Here is an 18738-nt window from a genome sequence, read left to right as displayed (position 1 = left end):
TCTGAACATCCTTGCCGGGTGCGCGGTCGAGGAAAGTTCACATTTCAAGAAATCTCAAAAAAGAGAATACCAGCACTCACGGAAATGCATGTCCTTTAATGCACTTTATTCGTTTATATGAATAATATTAATATAAACTAATAACGTGCCTTAAAGGACATGCATCTCCGTGAGCGCTGGTATTCTCTTTTTAGAGATTTCTTGAAAAATATTTGGTTAATCTCCCAATAAATCAAACCATCCAAAGAAAAAAAAGAAAAAAAGAAAATCACTCACATTTTTCAGCCTCCGGTTGGTCTCTTGATGCCTGTGGGAGAGAGCAGAAGGGACAGGTGTGTTTGTGAGGTTTAAACCACAATAAAAGAATGGAGGGCATTTTGAGGGCTCTGTGTTGTGCAGTGAAAGGGCTGGAAACTCAGAGCACAATCCAGAGTGCATCACCCCTTCTGCCTCACACAACAACACAAAGGCTGAGGGAATACACACACGCACGTAACTATGCATGCACAGATTGCACGCACAAACAGGCACGCGTCCACACATGCACGCACGCACACACGCATAGACACACACGCGTGCACACAGTGTTTTTTCCAGATATCCCCACAAAGCTGAATACAAGACATTGTGAACTCTCACATTAGTGAGTGTGTAATGAGTGTATGCTGTAACAACTAACTATCACAAAATCATGAAGCCATAAAAATAATTGGTGATACAGAAAGAGCTCTTGCTGTTACTGATATAATAAATTACTAACGGATAAATATAAACAAATGATTCTCTCTAAAAAAACAAACAAAAAAACAAATGAGGTTCTTCTCTGTCACAGCTTCAAGAGTCAGCCTATTATAGAAGTCCTATTCTTGGGTCTGGCGATTGACCTGGGTGTCATTAAATCACTTTCCCAGTGAAATGCCAGCTCACTTTACTCCGGTAAAAAGGAAAACACAGCAACAGAGCCCACAGGCTAACCTGAGTCACACAGGTAGACAATCAATCCACGTGCTCCGGGGCCCCCACACTGTAATCTATTTAAAAAGGCATTAGTGACTCCGATAAGGTGCTACACTAACCTACCACAGTGACAGAGGGAGATTTATGGCTATATACTTCACAGCTTCATGCTACACATTCCTCCCATCACGCAGTAATACAATAGTCACACATGCCCTTTTACCATAAGAGTACTTGGGTATCCTGTAGCCTTTTTCCCCAGCATGCACACGTAAAGTTGGGAGCACCTGCTGAGCATCTAGTGAACATTCTGTTCTGAGGCCTGAGACGGCATTGCACGTCAATCAAAACAATATTCATATTTCCTACAGGTGCTCAGGGGGACGGAAAAAGTAGCCGGGAGAAAGTAGAAAGGTGCAACTGAAATCACATTATTCATGCAATAGCGATCATATACATGATCGCTTTAATGAGGTTCACAGACGTCAGCATTGACGACGTAATGCAGCAGAGTGGATTAACCCATTTTTACCTGGGGACGATTCTGCAAATGTCTTCTAAATCCTGACTGTTTTCTTGAAAAAGCTATGTTTTTCTATGTCAGTCGTTCTCAGACACTTTGTCACTTTTCACGATTCGTCAAAAATAGCTAAAGCATAGCATAATGACACCAAAAGGGGTTCCCGCCCAAAATGGGTTAAGAGTGTGATCTACCCGTCCACCAAAACGTGCGTCATTTCACACCAGGGTGATCCATCACGCACGTCAGAACTTCAAGTGAAAATTGAAATAAACGTACGCACAATTCCACATCTTGCAAATTTATGGGCCCCAATAAAAGCAGTGGGAGCAGTGGTAAAGCCACCTCCTCTTGTGTGGCTTGGAACACAGTCACAACAGCTACAATTATAGCCCTGGTCCAAAGGGAGGGTGTGTAGTGGACCAAATTACCACAGCACTGGTTACCTAATGCTAATTTATGTTTAGTGGTAATAGCCGAGGGCTTGTTTAAGGGGAACAGAGGATAAAGAAGGCTATTCTTCAGCCCAGCCGGGCTTCGGGGCTGTGCAGTAGTCAGTCTGCATCAGCTGAGCGCTCACACGAAGGAAGACAACGTCAAGGTTTTGCACTTTATACTTGGCAGACTAGGAATAACACTGTGACTCCTGGACAAAGACAAACGCGGGATCATTGAACATGCAAGAAGCCTGCAGAGGCCACAAGATTATAGGTCAATCTTTCAATTCACCTTCCTATGAAAATATATTTCAAAAACACTTTGCGTGGAATATACAGTAGTTAGATGCCCGCCTGTCCCGATGATTATACAGATTATGATTTATTTTATTTAACAATGTGTAATTTTCTTCCCGTTTGTTTCATTTCCGTGCACCTTAGGAACAAGGAGAAGAAAAAAAAAAGAGTTGTTGACCTTTGTAATGAAACCCGTGTCAACATGTTCATCTCATAATCCCACAACGTTTGTGACGGCATGTGGTTTAAGGTGGTTTAATTATTTAACGATTATAATTTCACGGTCCTGAACGTGAACCCTTGTTCCTTGAACAATCGAGCGAAAAGATCGCCTACTGTCAGCTCAGTCATGAAAGCAAACACATCTACCGAGGCTGTGAACCCACCAACCTTTAACCCCGCGGTCTTCTGGATACACAGCGGTCTTGACAGAACAGTATTCAGCTTGACGGATTAGCAGGAACTCCTCATCACTTCCTCCCCAGCATCTCCCTTTGAGTCACAAGGCTCAACCTTTGCTGGCTTTACAAGAGCTTTCACATCTCCACACTCCTGGAGAGGTCGAAGGCCGGGTTGCCGGCAACCAATCACCAACAGGTTTGTTGGTTACATCCTTCCTTGTTCAAGTGGAAGTCTAAAAGACACCAGACAGCATTCTCAAGTAGTTCAAACCCCTAAGGGAGAAACCCAAGCTTCTGTGGTCTATGTTAACACAGGCACCTTCTGCATCGCACCGGATCCGTCAATCAAAGTTGATACCTTCATGCATATAAACAGTTAAATCACTATGTGGATCTTATACATTACGTGGTGCTGTACGTGGAATAGGATTTATGTTACCGTGTTGTTGGGGCCTGTTTTATTCCGTTTTATGTTATCTTATAGTGTTACTTTATGTATCTTCTATTTGGCATGAGCTTAAAAAGAGGGTGTGTTGCAGTCGTAAGCTTCGAAGGCTCGTTAATATTCAAATATTAGACAAATAACATCTTAGCGAAAGCAAACGCAAATCATTTTGGCACATCCACCAGTATCAGTAATCCACCTGATATTACTCAAGTCTATGAGTTCCCACTGGCTCTCTGGCTGTGCTGGAATAGAGGCAGAACCACAGATCAAAAGAAAACGTCATGCAAATCCAGTTTTGTCACTGGTGCAAGACAAAATAAACAACAGTTATGGTAAGAAATATGGTCAAAACGTTGTAGTTTGCTTGTGTTTTTGCACAGAACCAACAGATACCACAGACCTAGAACACATTAATAAAACCAACAATGCTCCTGCATGGGAGACCATGGAGAAGTGTCAATCTATGTAACGCTAATAAGTCCAGCCCAGTCCCAGCCAAGCCCTTATTTAAGACAACAACATTGCAAAGGACAAAGACAGGATAAGACGTTGAGCCACGTCCCATTGCTTACCCGTGCACTCCCCAGACTGTAGGAATAACAGAGCGATCAGATCACCAACCCAATACCAAAGCTTAACCCATTCTGACCCGAGATCAGATTCATACGAGGTTTCCGATGGACACACACTGGTCTGATGAACCCATTCTGACCTGAGATCAGATTCTAAAAATGTCCGTCGTTCTTCGATTTTTTTCAAAAATAGCAGACCTACAAGCTCATATCGCGCCACTCGGTGGCGCGATATGAGCTTGTAGATCTGCTATTTTTAAATAGCTAAAGCATAACATGATGCCGACACCAAAATGGGTGCCCGGTCAGAATGGGTTAAAAGTAATGGGTGTGCACAACGCTCACGAGCATACCTGTGCAATGAAGATCACCTGCTCTGCTGCATTCAATACCACATGGAATGTTCTCTGTCCGCCTTGTGGAAAATAAAACGCCCCGCATTGAAATTGCCCTGTCACTCTGCATTCATCAGGAGTTATAGCAAATATGCACGCTTTTCAGGAGCGCTGGACTGAGCTTATAGACGCGAGCGCATAAGTGGAGACTGATTAAAGAAAGGCATCAGCATGTGCATGATACAGTGTTACTTGGGAAGCATTGTGTCATGCTTATCAGAGACAGTGCAGCCACTGTGAGCGGGGTGAGGCTGGTATTTCTCTCTCCAGACAGCCAAGCGAACACAAATATAGTCCTTGTGTAATGTGTTGGCCATTTACAGCCAGGGCCGTAACCATGGAGGGGAGACTTTAATGGCGGTTCACCATCATCAGTCCTTTGGCTTCTTTCACAATCTGTCCACGGTTTGTATACACACCCAGTGGCGTGCACAGATAGACACTAGGCAGGGCCGGATCTACCATATGGGCACTTTGGGCACGTGCCCAGGGGCCACAGATAATTCCCCTGCTAATCCGAATGAAATAAATGGTGTCTAAAAAGATTAGTGTTTTATTGTTGGTGAGAAGGGCTGCTGAAAAGTGCAATTGTGTCTAAAGCAGCAACAACGCGCTAGATTGGCTGTCACTCTGGGGAGGGGGGAGGGGGGGGGGGGTAGGCGACCGGAAATAGGCCAATATAACGGCATAAAACTGCCCCAAAACGGCTACAAAACAGCAAAAATGTTGCGTGTGCGTGAAGGGGGGGCCCTTCTAGCTTCAGTGCCCAGGGGCCCTGAGAGGTGTTAATCCGGCCCTGACACTAGGGGGTGCTAGAGCACCCCCTGCCCTTTTGGCAAATTGTGCCCTTTTGGGGAAGAAAAACAAAGACGTTTTTTGTACACTGTACAGTATGTGGACCATGGTGACATTGATCAATTGATTAAAAACCTTCTAATATATATTATTTAGGCCCCACAATCTATAAATCTCACACTATTAAGGCAACCGGCCGGTTCCACGCGCTGCACATGGTGCCCTTTTTTTCACCTGAGCACCTAAATGTCTGTGCACGCCACTGTACACACCACTGCTTAAGAAGTGGTGCCATACTTGCAGCCATGAAAGTGTGCAGTGCCAGCACAGTGTGCCACACCCCAAATACTAATAAGGCAGGTTTCGTCTATTTCTCTTTCTCTTTCATGTGAAGTTAAAAAGATTTCAAAACAATGAGACTGTCAACATGGGTGAAATGACAAAACGCACATGCTTGAGGAACATTGTTCAATGAACTATAACATCAGAGAAGGTGAACTGGATTGTGCACATCCACCCTAACTGGGTGCAGGTGCAGTATAAAGACAGGCATTCAGTCAGGGGAAAGGCATCCTGATGCTAAATACTGTAGGGAGCTTATTGTGCAGTGTGTGCAGATGTTTTGTCCTTTTGTAAATTATGATAACCATGAGCCAGTCAATCTCACCCTCGCAGAGTCGTGTGGGAAACAAGACATTCCTTCAGGTAATTTTGGTCAACAGACAGCCATGGAGTCTCGTAATCAAATCAGGTTATCAGACACTCCTCTTTATTTATTGTTGAGATGGGAACATTCAAATTCCTCAAATGCCGAACAGTTTTGATCTATGTCCCGCGCAGCTCCCTACTTTTCACTTGAAAGGTATCCAGTTCTTGTCAATAATTTGCTCAATCCGACGACCGCCACTAGAGAGAGACTTTGAACCTCTCTCTCAGTGGGGGGTTCATTCTGTCAGTTACTGCTCGCCTCTAGGTCACAGAACAGAAGCTGACTCAGGGACAGTTACACTTCTCATCATGTCAGTCAAATAGACAGACACATCTGATCTACGATCAGATACGTTATAATTCCTTCCTAGCCTTAAGTATAGGGGCGAGGAAAAATACTGTATGTCGTCGGCTTGGGGTTATTTCAGCTCACACACTTAAGCTGAGTAAGCATAAGCATCTGAATTCCTCAGTAGTTCCAACAGAACAGTGTGTAATGGGATAATAACCGTGTATGATTGGCACTGTCTGCTGTAATTTCTGCCCTTTACGGGCGAACATTAAGTGAACAATTAGATCTGAGTGAAAACGATGCATTGAGGTCAGGTACATAACGCAATGGGGTTGACAGAGAGGGTCAGTGGGGTAAAAAAAACAATCGGTTATTTTCCTTCTCAGCCACTCGGGCCTGTGACTGTGACATTAGGCCGGTCTGAACTCTGGGGCTATTGCTGATGGATTGCAGTGTGCCAGCTTAAGAACAGGGTCAAAAGGAAGTGGCTAAAGCTAAAATAGAGTAGTCCTCTGTGTGCTATGGGTCTGTCCAGAAGCCACAATTCATCTAGCACTTAAATCCACTCAAATGGCCTCATTTCCTGGGCAGGCAGCTGTTTGGAAGGCTGAGTGCACATGGATCCAAAGTAGCCTGTGAATCATATCCTCTCCACTGATGAAGGAAAATTCAATCTGGTCAGCATGACACCTCTGGGCACAGGACCACTCTGTATACATGACAGGTGGATGAAGCTGGGAAATCTTCCAGAGCTTTCCACGTATGGCTCACACATCCACCGGAGGCAGCACATCATCTCAGACACTCTTATCAGGGATGTTGACGACCATTTGGTTGCCCTATACTCGTCATATATTTGTGCTGCCTCCCCCTCCCGACGAGAGTGCTGTGTTTCCTTATGCAAATGGAATACTTTGGGCGTTGGGGGGGATGCACACAGAGGCGCTCATTATTACGCGGCGGAGCCGTGGAGAAACTTGTTATAGGAAGGTCGGCTTGGCACTTTTTGGCACATTATGTTGCCCCCCCTCGGCGCGTTGCCCTACTCGCAGTGCGTACTGCGCGTATACGTAGCGACGGCGCTGACTCTTATCGGTCTCTATCTTCTCTATCACAACAGCTTCTCACGATATACGACAATTTTGATATCGAAAGTATGCGGGTTATGACAGATAACCGTCTTTATCAGAGGGCAGGTTGCATAACATGAGGCAATAGAACAATATAAGCACCAGATGGTGGATAAAAACCACTACCACAACAAACTCAAAAGCTCAAAGGTCAAAGCAGGCTCCATAACCTTTTATGGTTGTGACAACAAACGCAGTACTGTGTGTGAAGTGAACTGCAATCTTGCTTGTGGCAAATGCAGGATTTCAACTCAACACAGGAAAACACGTGTAAGTAAAGGTGTTAATCACAACCTACAGCCAACACATCAACAACTTCAGGATTTCCCACGAGAACAACTTCTTTTTTTTTTTAAAGCAAGGCCTCTCAATCCTCAGTCTACGGACGGACGGCTGACCCTTTTCTGCGTCACACGTCGGTACCACATGAATTCAACTTCACGTCAAGTGCAGGATGCTGCTGCCGAGAAACAGGATGCACTGGCCCTGAAGACAACATAGCAAAGGGACGAGACTTGAGGGCAGACATAATTGCTGGTGGTGCTATGGCACTGGAAGGGGAGGCTATGCAGAGCACCTGTCAGCCTGCGTTAAAGGAACTGCACGTTGGATATACACCAGAGGTAGAAACCTCTGTCTGTCTCTGTCTCTGTCTCTCTCTCTCTGCGTGTCTCTCTCTCTCTCTCTCTCTCTCTCTCTCTGTGTGTGTCTCTCTCTCTCTCTCTGATGAGAAAGAGTCCAAACCAAGCCACTGTTTGCTTGTCTGCATCCCTCTGATCCTTTTAGGATCAGAGTGAGGCGTGTATGTCCTCATGTTGCTCCCTTTGACATACACTCTGGTATCTCCTTAAGGGCTGTAAGTTCCCCTGCCGGAGAACAACAGAGGGTTAGGGTTACATTTTTCTCCCCTCCTCTTCTTCACATTTGACAAGAATTCCGTCGGACGGGAGGATTTAGCCTGATGAGGTCTGACAAGGTCAGCTGTAATCATCGACTCCAACCTGAGGAGTCACATTCCGAGACAATGAGGAAATCGCATCCCTAATTAAGACCAAGATCAAGATCAATCCACTGACTACCGTAATCACACATTATTGTATTATGGCCAGTCATTACAGATTCATCTAAAAAGATAAGAGACTGTGTTTGCATTAGTAAATGAACCCTGCGGCCTGTGCGGCGGCTCCAGTGATCAGCTCCAACACAACAAACTATTCATGTCCTGCTTCGGTGTGAGCGGACCGAAGTCATTAAACCACAGCTGTGTATGAGTGGTTTCTTCACTCAGCCCCAAACGTGCGAACCTCGACTAACAGCCCGAATCAAGTTTCAAACCGCAGCGGATGCACCCGCGGGCACACACATGTAACATGTTGTCACACCGCACAGACTCTCAGACCTGATACAGGAGGGAGAGAATGCAGTGGGAGGAGAAAGTGAACTCTATAAAAAGCCCCTCTCCCATGAGTCCTGTCACCATTCCAATCAATCCAAAAGGCTCAAAGTGACCCCCCCCCCACCTCCTAATAATAACCCTCTGTACAACACATACTGGTTAGAAGAGGGGGATACGTAGAACCAAGAGAACATAAACAGTGGGCGTCTAGCTTCAGAGCAAGGGGTTTTTCACAGATCTAGCTAGAAGGATATTTTTTTTTGTTTAACTGAACCCAACATTATGGCAAAAATGTCAGATTAAAGAGGAGGGTGGCGATATACAGTGTCTCCCAGTTGTACATGAAACTCTTGGTCATTGGTCAAATACATTGCATAACCTGCTTTATAGTGTCATCAGAATGCCCTGAGGGTTGGTTAGACTAAGGGTGTGCCATCATGGCAATAGTTAAAGAGTTGTTAATTTTGACTTTGTGTGGATGTTGTAATAGTGTGCGTGTGTGCGTGCGGGTGTGTGTGCGTGCGGGCACACACATGTGTGTTTGGAATGGAGTGTGGTGTAGACATATTCTTTTGTGCCATGGAAGGGTGGCTGACTATAGTGGCTCATGGGAACAAAAATACCCCGAAACATGTTGTGCCAACGTATCAAAAGGAGTGGTTAAAATGAGCATAATTAGATTATTGGGCAACGCTGAATGACTCATACTGGAGCGTTTGTTGAAAGACAATCAAATTCATACCAGATCGCTATTTCATAACACCCTTCTGTCACCATTTGAAGTGCATTTGTAAAGTACTCTATGGCGTCTTTGAACTGCGAGTTCAATTACTGCCAGTATTGTTGTTGAAGGAGCCTCACTAAAGACTCATTCATATGGATAAATGAGCCATTATGCTGGCACGGTGTGAGCACTGCGGCGCGCTGCCTCGGATAACGTGTCAGAACGGATGGACCGGGGCCTCACCTCGCCACCCTCCTGAGGGCACACCTGTGTGAAAACTGAACAGGTTGTTCAACATACCGCACGCATCCTCACTCGGCACGCAGGTGACACAAGAGCAAACTGACAAAAACACAGAGACAACAAACAACCGTACAGGCACGGTGCCCTTTTAAAATAACTATTAAACAAATACACAAGCCTTCATATGTGATATAGTAGTATCTCTACTTCCTCCTCCCCCCTCAAAGAGAGACAATTTAAAATCTTTACAAAGTGCACCTGCCGCTAATGAAATGCTTTGTTTGTTCAGACATCAACTGACAGAGGTCATGATTTGCTTAAACTACAAGGAAGTGAAAGCAATGGGACATTATTCCTCCATGACACTGCCAGACCACAGTCCCTTTTCCTTCTCCCTAGCTGCTCCACTGGTTTGTGTGGTTTCACTGTTCTCCTGTAATGTTTACAATACAGTAGGCTGCTTGCAGCACTATGCTGAAATGTGTTTACCAACACACCTAGCAACAGTGCAAGTGGCGGGCCTACTGCAAATACCAGCGAATGTGTCTTCTGTTGACCCCCCGGAAACTGAAAACATACTGCACAACGAGGAGCCACCACGTGATTTGAAATGCAGTGTAGAATTTCAATTTACTGTACATGTAAACCCAGAGGGCAGAAGCATGGATTGCCCCATGCTGTGCACATCAGTGTGAAGCACAGTGTGTTAAGTAAGACTTGTCAGCACAGTAACAGTCAAGTCTTAATCCACGCTACAACACAAAACACGGGTTACTCTTATTAGCATGGGTTGTAGTAAAAATGACACTGACAAACATTCTCATGTTATCAGTAGTAGTGTGCTCATGTGATTTAGGACTTACTTAACTGTGACTCTTGTAGATAGGTCTTGCAGGTCTCCCGGGTGGAACAGCTGGGCCTCCTTTAATCCGATCTTCCCACAGGCCTTGAGGAAGACGTTGAGGTTGTCCTGCACAGAGAGAGAGCAGAGCGGGGAGAGCGGTTCGTCCACGGTCCGAGGCAAAAAAGAATAATCACTCAGGAATTCTCCGGCAGAGACACAGCCCACAGCTCATTGCTTCCAAAGTTCATATCGCCAGGGAGCCAGCGGCTGCGGGGACAGGGAGGAGCGTGTGTGTAGCAAATAAAAAGTGACACAATGCCAAACACACACATACACACATACACACACACACACACAAATTCAGAGGGGGGCAGGGCTGTGTGACAGGCTGTGACTGACAGTGCTAAAACTACCTGTGGGCTGGGTTAGGGTGGACATGGAGCCTGAGCTGGGAAGGGATGACATCAGAGTTGACTCACAGATCCCACCCACCCAGCCATGCAAGGCAAAGGGCTGCCACCCAGGAGCCTAAAGTATGCTACCACTCACACCCTGAAACCATCCCCTCCCTCCCCTCCACCTCCCTGCCAAATCCTTTATTGGAGAATACCTGTGGAATCTATGGGGTGGTGGAGTATTTTGGAGACATGCGGTTGCTATGAAACACGAGGTCGGGTGACAGAGACTGACAAATATTTCCCCCGAGCACAAAACCGAGGGAGTGGAAGCTTAAATGTTGCCGATTCTCTTGGATGATAGAGTGTGTGTGCGTGTGTGTCTGTGTATTTCTCTTGTGTATATGCAAATGAGAGAGTACACTGGAAGGTGATGAAATTCCAAATAGCTCTATAATTACAGTTTACATGCCTTAAAACGTTTATTGTGTGTCAAACAATTCTCACACAGCGCGCCACTCCTCTTCATGGTTATGTTTGTCTTCCATGTCAGACTCCCTAGTGCCTTGTTTTTACTACTGCATTTCCCATCGGGACGCCAGTTTCCAGCAGGCTGTCATGTAATGACACATGGCTTCAACATGGGCTGAAATAATTAAGGGGTAGCTAGTTCTATATTTAAAATGGCAAACATGCTTATTAGCAAATGGCAGTTGACCTCTCCATGTCGGGCTGATCTCCTTAACAGCTATTGCTTGTCGCCAAAACATCGGTTTGCGGGGCCCCTAGATGCCAAAAGGTCAGACGCCATTCCTGTTACATTGAGGCCAGCTCAGGTTAAACCTGATTTATATACTTGTGCAGTTGTAGATCTGCAATTTTCAGTCTGTGACATGGCGTGGGACCATTACCGTTTACTTACTAATGATACACTAGCTCTTCACTTGTCTGGTTTTGTAGGCTGGTTTTATTTGTGAGAGGGATGATCTAATTTGGCATGTCTAAACAGGAACAGGCGCTATCAGAATTATTAAACAAAAAAAAGGCATCACTACAAAGGTGTGTTGGCTGTAAGCTCTGCATCTGGCCTTTAACCAACCATCATTTTAACATAGTATGCTGTTTGTTCTAACACTGAGAACAGATAAGAGCACATGGGAAGCTGGTGCCGCCCTCCAGTCCTGATCAGATATGATGGATTTAATAGTACAATTCACTTTTATTTTTATATTTTTTCCAGGTGCTTGAAAAGCACCTGACGCAGACGACCGTAGTCGTAGTGACGAACGTAGTGGACACTTTTTCATGATTGGCTGCCTATATGCTGCCTCTAAGTTCTAAGCCAATGGGAGACTTACCGTTAAAACCCATAGTCTAAACGGCATAAAAACCCATATTCTGAACGCCGCAACGTGAAGCCGTATTGGCTATACTGTAGTGTAAGGGGTTTGTATGAGAACGCAAGTGAGAAGTGGAACGTGAGTGGCAACAGATTCTAATGTTATTGCTGCACCTGGCAGTTATGACCGAGTCATTCTTGTTCTTATCTCTGTGTGGCCCGGAGCGGCCGGGAAGCGGAGATTATGTTTTCATCCATGTCCATCTGTGGCACCGCTAGCCTGACCGATCGCTGTTGAAACATTGTACGTAACGCATGCACTCCCAGTAGATTAAGGATGTTTTTCAAATCGCCCTCCTGGTGGTTGTGGCTAGGCTGCCATAATGTGTTGCAATTTGTTACAGTTTGATTCTTTATCGTTTCATAATTTATTTGCTCTGAACTTGAACTCTGAAGGTTCTTGATTGTGCCGGAAGCCTTTAAGGTGTGGTTTCATTCAGTTTACTGGTAACATTTCGAGGCAACCAGGCCCTTATGCCACTTATGCTGCATTCACATGGAATCAGGCAAGACGGCAAATGGCAAAACTGCTGGACGGCACGGAACGGTGAAAAGCCCATTTTAACATTGATGCCGTCTGCCGTTACCGTCGCCGGTTCTGGCTGCCGTGCCGTCCTGTTTCCGTTTACCGTCCTGCTCCCGTCCAAATAAAATGAAGTCCGCTTTGCCATCTACCGCTTTCCTGATTCCATGTGAATGCAGCATTAGGCCTACAGTGGTTTCATTGCGACCCACAAATGTGCAATACCAACATTTCCGTTCAGCGTTTGAAACTTTGAACGTGTTGCAGGACAGAGAAAGGTTTTGTTTGTTCCTGAATAATATTGTTCTTGAATTGCATCATCCACGTCAATATTGCTTTGAATATTGGGGTTAAGTTAATATTGATTATTGCAGTTGTATGTTGCCGTCTGTTCATGGGCACTACCTTTGGTTTGTGTGTAGCTAGTGAGGTGTTTTTGTTTGTATTTTTTGTACAGGTCTTTTGAGCCATAAGTGCATAAATAAATCCACCAGTGAGAGAACGAGCTGTGTCGTGTTTTGGTTAGTGGTGATATAACGGGGCAGCTTCACATTTTGGCTATACAATCATAAACATTCCCCTGGATCCCTTGGATCATGATGCAACTCCATATAGGCCCCGCCGATTTCCGCCTGACAAGATTTTTATTCAGAACGCACTCTTTTTGCTACCACGGCCACAGATTTTGTCCAAAACTCATGCAATTCGGTACAAATGATCTCTGGAGTCATGTGATTGAGATGTATCAGATTAGTCAGATTCCATTCTAAGATTGGCTTCCAACGTTTGCGAGTTTAGTGAAGAATGTACAGTAGCATCCGAACTGCCCCACATTCACCCATTGAAGGGCCTCCGAAAAATGCAGAGGCAAAAGCGATTTCACTTCCACGCATATGTGTCAATGACCATTGGCACATTTTGAGTGGTGCAACCACTCCAAGGAACAGCAATGTCCTTCCTAACCTATGACTATGTTTAGCGTACCAGTAGGGGCAAAAGTGGCACTGTTGTGCCAGAAGCAGAGAGAGAGAGAGAGATAGTGTTGCACTGTTGCCTGCTAATTACAGAGAGAGAGAGAGAGAGAGAGAGAGAGAGAGAGGCAGGGGGAGAGGGGAGTTGCAACACTCAGTTCAAACGGGTGTGATTTTTTTGATAATCGATACCGTAAAAAACGCCATGTAGCCTATCATGATCATAAACAAATTGGAATCATATGTCGAGGGGCCTTTATAGAGCGCACCTGCAAACTTTCACTTCCCACTTTCACTTTTGCCCACAGGGGGTGCTATACAAACACGAACAGTTTTTCGTACAAACCCTATTTCCCCCCCCCCCCCCCCCACACAGCTTCCTCGTACCCTGATGGCTGCACCCCACGACACAGCACTGGCCGGTAAGCAGGTCCTGGTGGAGATCTGCACTTTTCTAGTTTTACTTTTAAATATACCTCGGCTCGGGTAAGAGGAAAAACATTTTTGGTGCAGCACACAGTTCCATGTTCTGATGGGTGAACTGTATAAAATCTTAAATAAACCAAAAAATACTGACTGAATTGTTGGACTGAAGCACTGAGAAAGCTGTTGCTCTAGCGGTGGTCTCAAAAACATAAGGGAAACTTTGACAGAAAAAGACTCGCTCACCGTATAGAAAATAGAAGTAAAACTCCTTAGACTGAGACTTAAGAAAATATTTTTTATTTTCTTTTATCATGCTCATAAAGTGCTCTGTGCTCAAAGTGCAATTACAAAGCAGTTTCGGTCCCAAGACCTTCGTCAGTGCTATATGAATTGTTGGACTGTCACGTGTAACATAATGAATTCCTATAAAATAAACAAATACGAAATTACTGCCTGACTTGTTGGGTCTATCACGTGTAACATAATTAATTCCTACATTCTTCAGTGACACCATCTTTTATTACTCTGCACAGGTACGGTATGTACAGTGACCACAGTTAATCGGTGACATGGCCAAAAGTACATGTTTGAATCCACTGCACCTACCTCCTCACCCTATCGTGTTGACTGACACGACAATATTGCACCATAAAACAATGAGGAACTACAGATAACATGCAACAGGTTTCCAATGCCTGGATCATTGCACTTGGATACGAACATAGAACTCATTCTGTCTCTTTGTGCTCTGTATTTCTCACACCCTCTCGTGTCTCAGCACTTTTCTCACCTGACAAAGCTCACGGCATAAGTTGATGATGCCGTATATATATATATATATATATATACACATACACACATTGTAAAACATTATGTTTTCAAACCTTCACAATTTATTAAGTATAAAATAAGTGGTTAAAGATCTTTAACAAACACAGAATAAATGAATAGCAAATGACTCATGAGCGAGCCAGAAAGGCGTCCAGTCAGTGTGAGGCCATTGTAAAGATAATGATGCCGAAGCAATGTTATTCTGACTTAAGTTCTGTGCATCTAATCCTGCTAATATGCTGTTCCCATACAGCAGACTCTAATCCACTCAAACAGTATGATTTGAGGGAAGACAATGGGAAGGGGGTCTTACTTTAATACTTACGCATTAGGTGTAACATTTGGCATTAGAAGACCACCATGCTTTCTGCTAAGATTGTGGTCATTCTATTTATTCCACTAAATTCTTTTCTGAGAGGGACCAACTCTGCAATTATCCTCAGCTGACCCCTGGCAATGCTTTCATAGGTCTATCTAAACTGTAGTTAAAATATCAGGCTACACATTTTCAAATCCTGTCACAATAAACCGAGAGGAGATGGAATATCTTAAATGCTCTCTCTCTCTCTCAAAAGAGACACCATAAAACTTCTCCTGTCCCAACTGTTGGGTCCAGACAAAACACGGACCCATACAACAAAAACACTGTAACAAAACATATGGTCAAATGCCTGTCATTACAAATATTATTGCATGGACATTATGAGCAGAGATGCCCTCGGGGGCCAATGAAAATGTCTGTTTATCTGCTTCCATCTTTTTTATTTTATGCAGCCTCAACTCACAGAGGAGTTCAGTGTGTGCAAGAACATCCTGCACCACGTCAATTACATTGTGTTTACGGTGGGCAGAAGCCCATGGAGTCATCTCTAACTCCGTCCCCTTGGGCTCAGCCCAGCGGGCCTCAAACTGGGGGCCCCTCTCATGTGGCCAGTTGCCCCACCACACAACTGCAGGCTTCCTCTGCAGCCCTGGTAAAAAAGCAGGACCATCATGCACCGTGACCCAAACCCACAGCTCACTGAGTGCTCATCGTGGATAGGACAAGGAGAGATGTGTGCTGACATGGGAAACATACTCTTGGATACAAGTGAAACCAAAGAATGGATCAGGATCTGGTGGCCGATGTTGCTAAATATTCCACGAAACCAGCGATTTCCTTTTTCTTTTTTCCTTCTAATTTTTTTGCCTCCCCAAGCTTTGATTCTGCCAAAGCTGGAGCCTGGTATCGATTTCAAGTGGAGAAATTATTCAGAAAGCAAAACTAAAAAAGACAGATATGACCATAATGGCAGCATATTTTCATATTTGAGCGTTAATGAGGCATGCTTGTAAAGAGGCTTTCATTCAGCTCTGATTAAAATCATATCCAAGCTACAAACAAAAAAAAAGTCCTGACAGCATTCCTCTTGTTCTTTGTCCATTGTTGTTTCCCTCCATATGCACTATTGTAAGTTCAGCAACCCCCGAACAAAAATATTTTCCCAGCTCTTTCCACTCTAAGAGCATTCATAGCCTTAGTCAATACCCTTTCAGCCTCACTCAGCCATCAGAAAGAATGCCCAGGAATCTTAAGATTTGGGTATTTGAGAAAAGACAGACCTCAATCACTTCCAAGACTTTAGATTTTTTTTTTAAGTATTACCGGCAGCATTTTACAGAACAGCCGCTCATGTGCTATTTATAGAGAAGACAGATATAACCAAGTACTATTAACCACTTGGGGGGAAAACACTCCCAACACACTACTTAAGGTGAAGAGAGATATTCCCACAGCAGCAGACAGAGTGAGTCATGTTCACTGTTGAGTTAAAGTGTGCTCCACTGCTGCCCATATGGTCTGCAGTAACTGATAGCCTTCGGCCAATAGGCAGCTCCTCCATTTGCTGAAGAATTTATTGTCAGGTGGTTTTGGGTCCAAGCCTCGGAAATACCACACCAACGCTACTGATCAAGAAGATACTTATCGTCATTAAATCTGCAGGTGTCCAGCTAGTTAAATGAAAAATGTCCCAAAACAAACCGCCCGTCTATGTGATTTGTAACATAACACAGATGTGGTAGTACCGTACATTGTTTGTCCCAGTAAATACAGTGTTTACTGTGTACATTTTGCCCTCTGGAACTGGGATTGTGTGCCAGTCTGTTTCCACTCCAGCCAACTTGTCATTGTCTTGCCAAATATGTCGAGTTACAGAGCCTACTGTCAAGTACCCAGACTCACTAGGCTCTTCGCTACTATTCCCTATGCTATGCAGCTGGACTCAATTACACCCACAAGAAGGATGGGTTTAAGGTCACTTAGTTTCAACCCTCAACTTCTAATGTACTTGCATGCAGACATACATATTGCCAAATATTTATTTCAACTGAACCACTGCGAAGGATGCTCTGCCCAAAAGATTGATAGGCACTGATTTAATCAATCACTAATAGATGAAATCTAATTACACGCACCGAACTCGACCCCAGCCTGACCTGCCACCACCACAACAGTCAAAACGCTAATTGCCACCCCCAGAACAAAGACTTTTTGTCTTGGATGAAGGTTTTGATTGAACACAGCCTTGAGCATGGCATCACATTTAGGGTGCTGCGTGCACTCCAATGTGCCCACTGCCCACTGGCATTTCAAGCAGCTCAACATTCAATGTGCTTATTAGCGTGGATGGATATGAAGACAGACAATTCAGTGAGGCACACATCTCTAGCTCACTGGCAGCCATGCCTCTCTGTCATCCTCCGTCAACCCAAGCCCTAAACCTCAGACGGCCCTCTCTTAGATCTCACCACACCCTGAGCCACAGACATAGCCCCAGTACATCATGGAAAAGTTGTACATGTGACAAAAGACAAAATTGTGCGGAAATGATATATCTTTTTAATCAAGTTAACAAATCATATTTCAGAATGAAAGAAAACTGTTCACACACTTAAGAGTGAAATGTCCAGCTTACGCTATTTATCAGGCACTAAAGGCCCTAAAGACACACAATAAGCAGTATCAAGCACTAACAACATTAAAGTGATGTTTTATATTAAACTGACTTTTTGGCAGAAAATGTGTTGGTTAGTGAAGTTAAGCCAGCCAAAAGCATTTAGTTTGAATGTATGAGTGGTAGGTTTTCCTCACCAGTCCGGCGATGGGCGTAGAGAGCCTGTTTACCCTCTTGATAATGCCAGGTTTGATGTTGTTGATCAGACTGGAGGGAAAGGAAGGGAAACAGAGAGGAGAGAGAGAGTGTGAGTCAGAGTTGTTGGTCGTAGGTTAGTTTGCTACAACTAGCAGGGAATGGATGAAAACAGTTGCAGAAGTCTCTGTGCCGTGTGTTTACGAGGCTCTTTAATGGTGGCCACCTGGCTCCAGTTTAGTAAATGGCCAGTGCAGCACCGCGAAGTAAACACGCAGATCTCTGCTGCTGAAACATACCCACCACACAGAAATACATACGCTTTCACATGTACATAACATATCTTTCCACATCCTCCTTGAATGAGAGGATGCAATGTAAACAGACACAGACTCTATAGTCTGTCACACTAGAAGTCGCATTGAGATTAAGTGGAGAACTGCCAAAATAGGAACTTGTGACTAATAGAAAAATGTAACTAACTATGCAGTAATGGATGTGATAAGAACTCTTTCCAGACAACCGTGTCTAACACTTTAGAATACTGTATCTCTACAGTTCAATCTGTAGACAGATTCAGACGGGGGTTGAGACCCCTCTGTTGACTTTTGCCACTACTGATAACATTATGGGCCAAGTTCCCATAATCATGACATCATGACAGAAACTATTAAAAAAAAGTTGTTTAAGAAACAAATGTGTTTTGTCATTCAGATAACACATTATAGATAATGACAAACCATAGAAAATACTTTAGTTAAAAAAAGACCTAAGTGACAGGCTTACAAAGGGCCTGACAGAACAATTGTTTCCGACCACTTGTGATAAGCACAGCACAATGCCACTGTGGCGGACCACAGAAGTTATCTCTTCTGTATAGTTTAGCTTCCTCTATCTCACCCT

The 18738-nt window shown here is 44.3% G+C and overlaps 1 protein-coding gene across 6 annotated transcripts in view; it reads right to left on the bottom strand.

Annotated features, from left to right (window-relative positions):
* The window catches only part of lmo7a (LIM domain 7a), a 69004-nt gene that overhangs the window by 40384 nt on the left and 9882 nt on the right, over window positions 1-18738 (bottom strand). For all 6 annotated transcript variants that reach the window (XM_083777466.1, XM_083777462.1, XM_083777465.1 and 3 more), the window contains 3 exons: window positions 17838-17907; window positions 10179-10285; window positions 277-307 (listed from right to left, as the gene is read on the bottom strand). In XM_083777466.1, coding sequence (XP_083633592.1) covers window positions 277-307; window positions 10179-10285; window positions 17838-17907 — 208 coding nt within the window. The remainder of the gene's footprint in view (window positions 1-276; window positions 308-10178; window positions 10286-17837; window positions 17908-18738) is intronic.

Source organism: Protomyctophum parallelum (assembly GCF_964188405.1).
Source record: "Protomyctophum parallelum genome assembly, chromosome: 11".
Taxonomy (NCBI): domain Eukaryota; kingdom Metazoa; phylum Chordata; class Actinopteri; order Myctophiformes; family Myctophidae; genus Protomyctophum; species Protomyctophum parallelum.
This window is presented reverse-complemented; position numbering and strand designations above follow the sequence as displayed.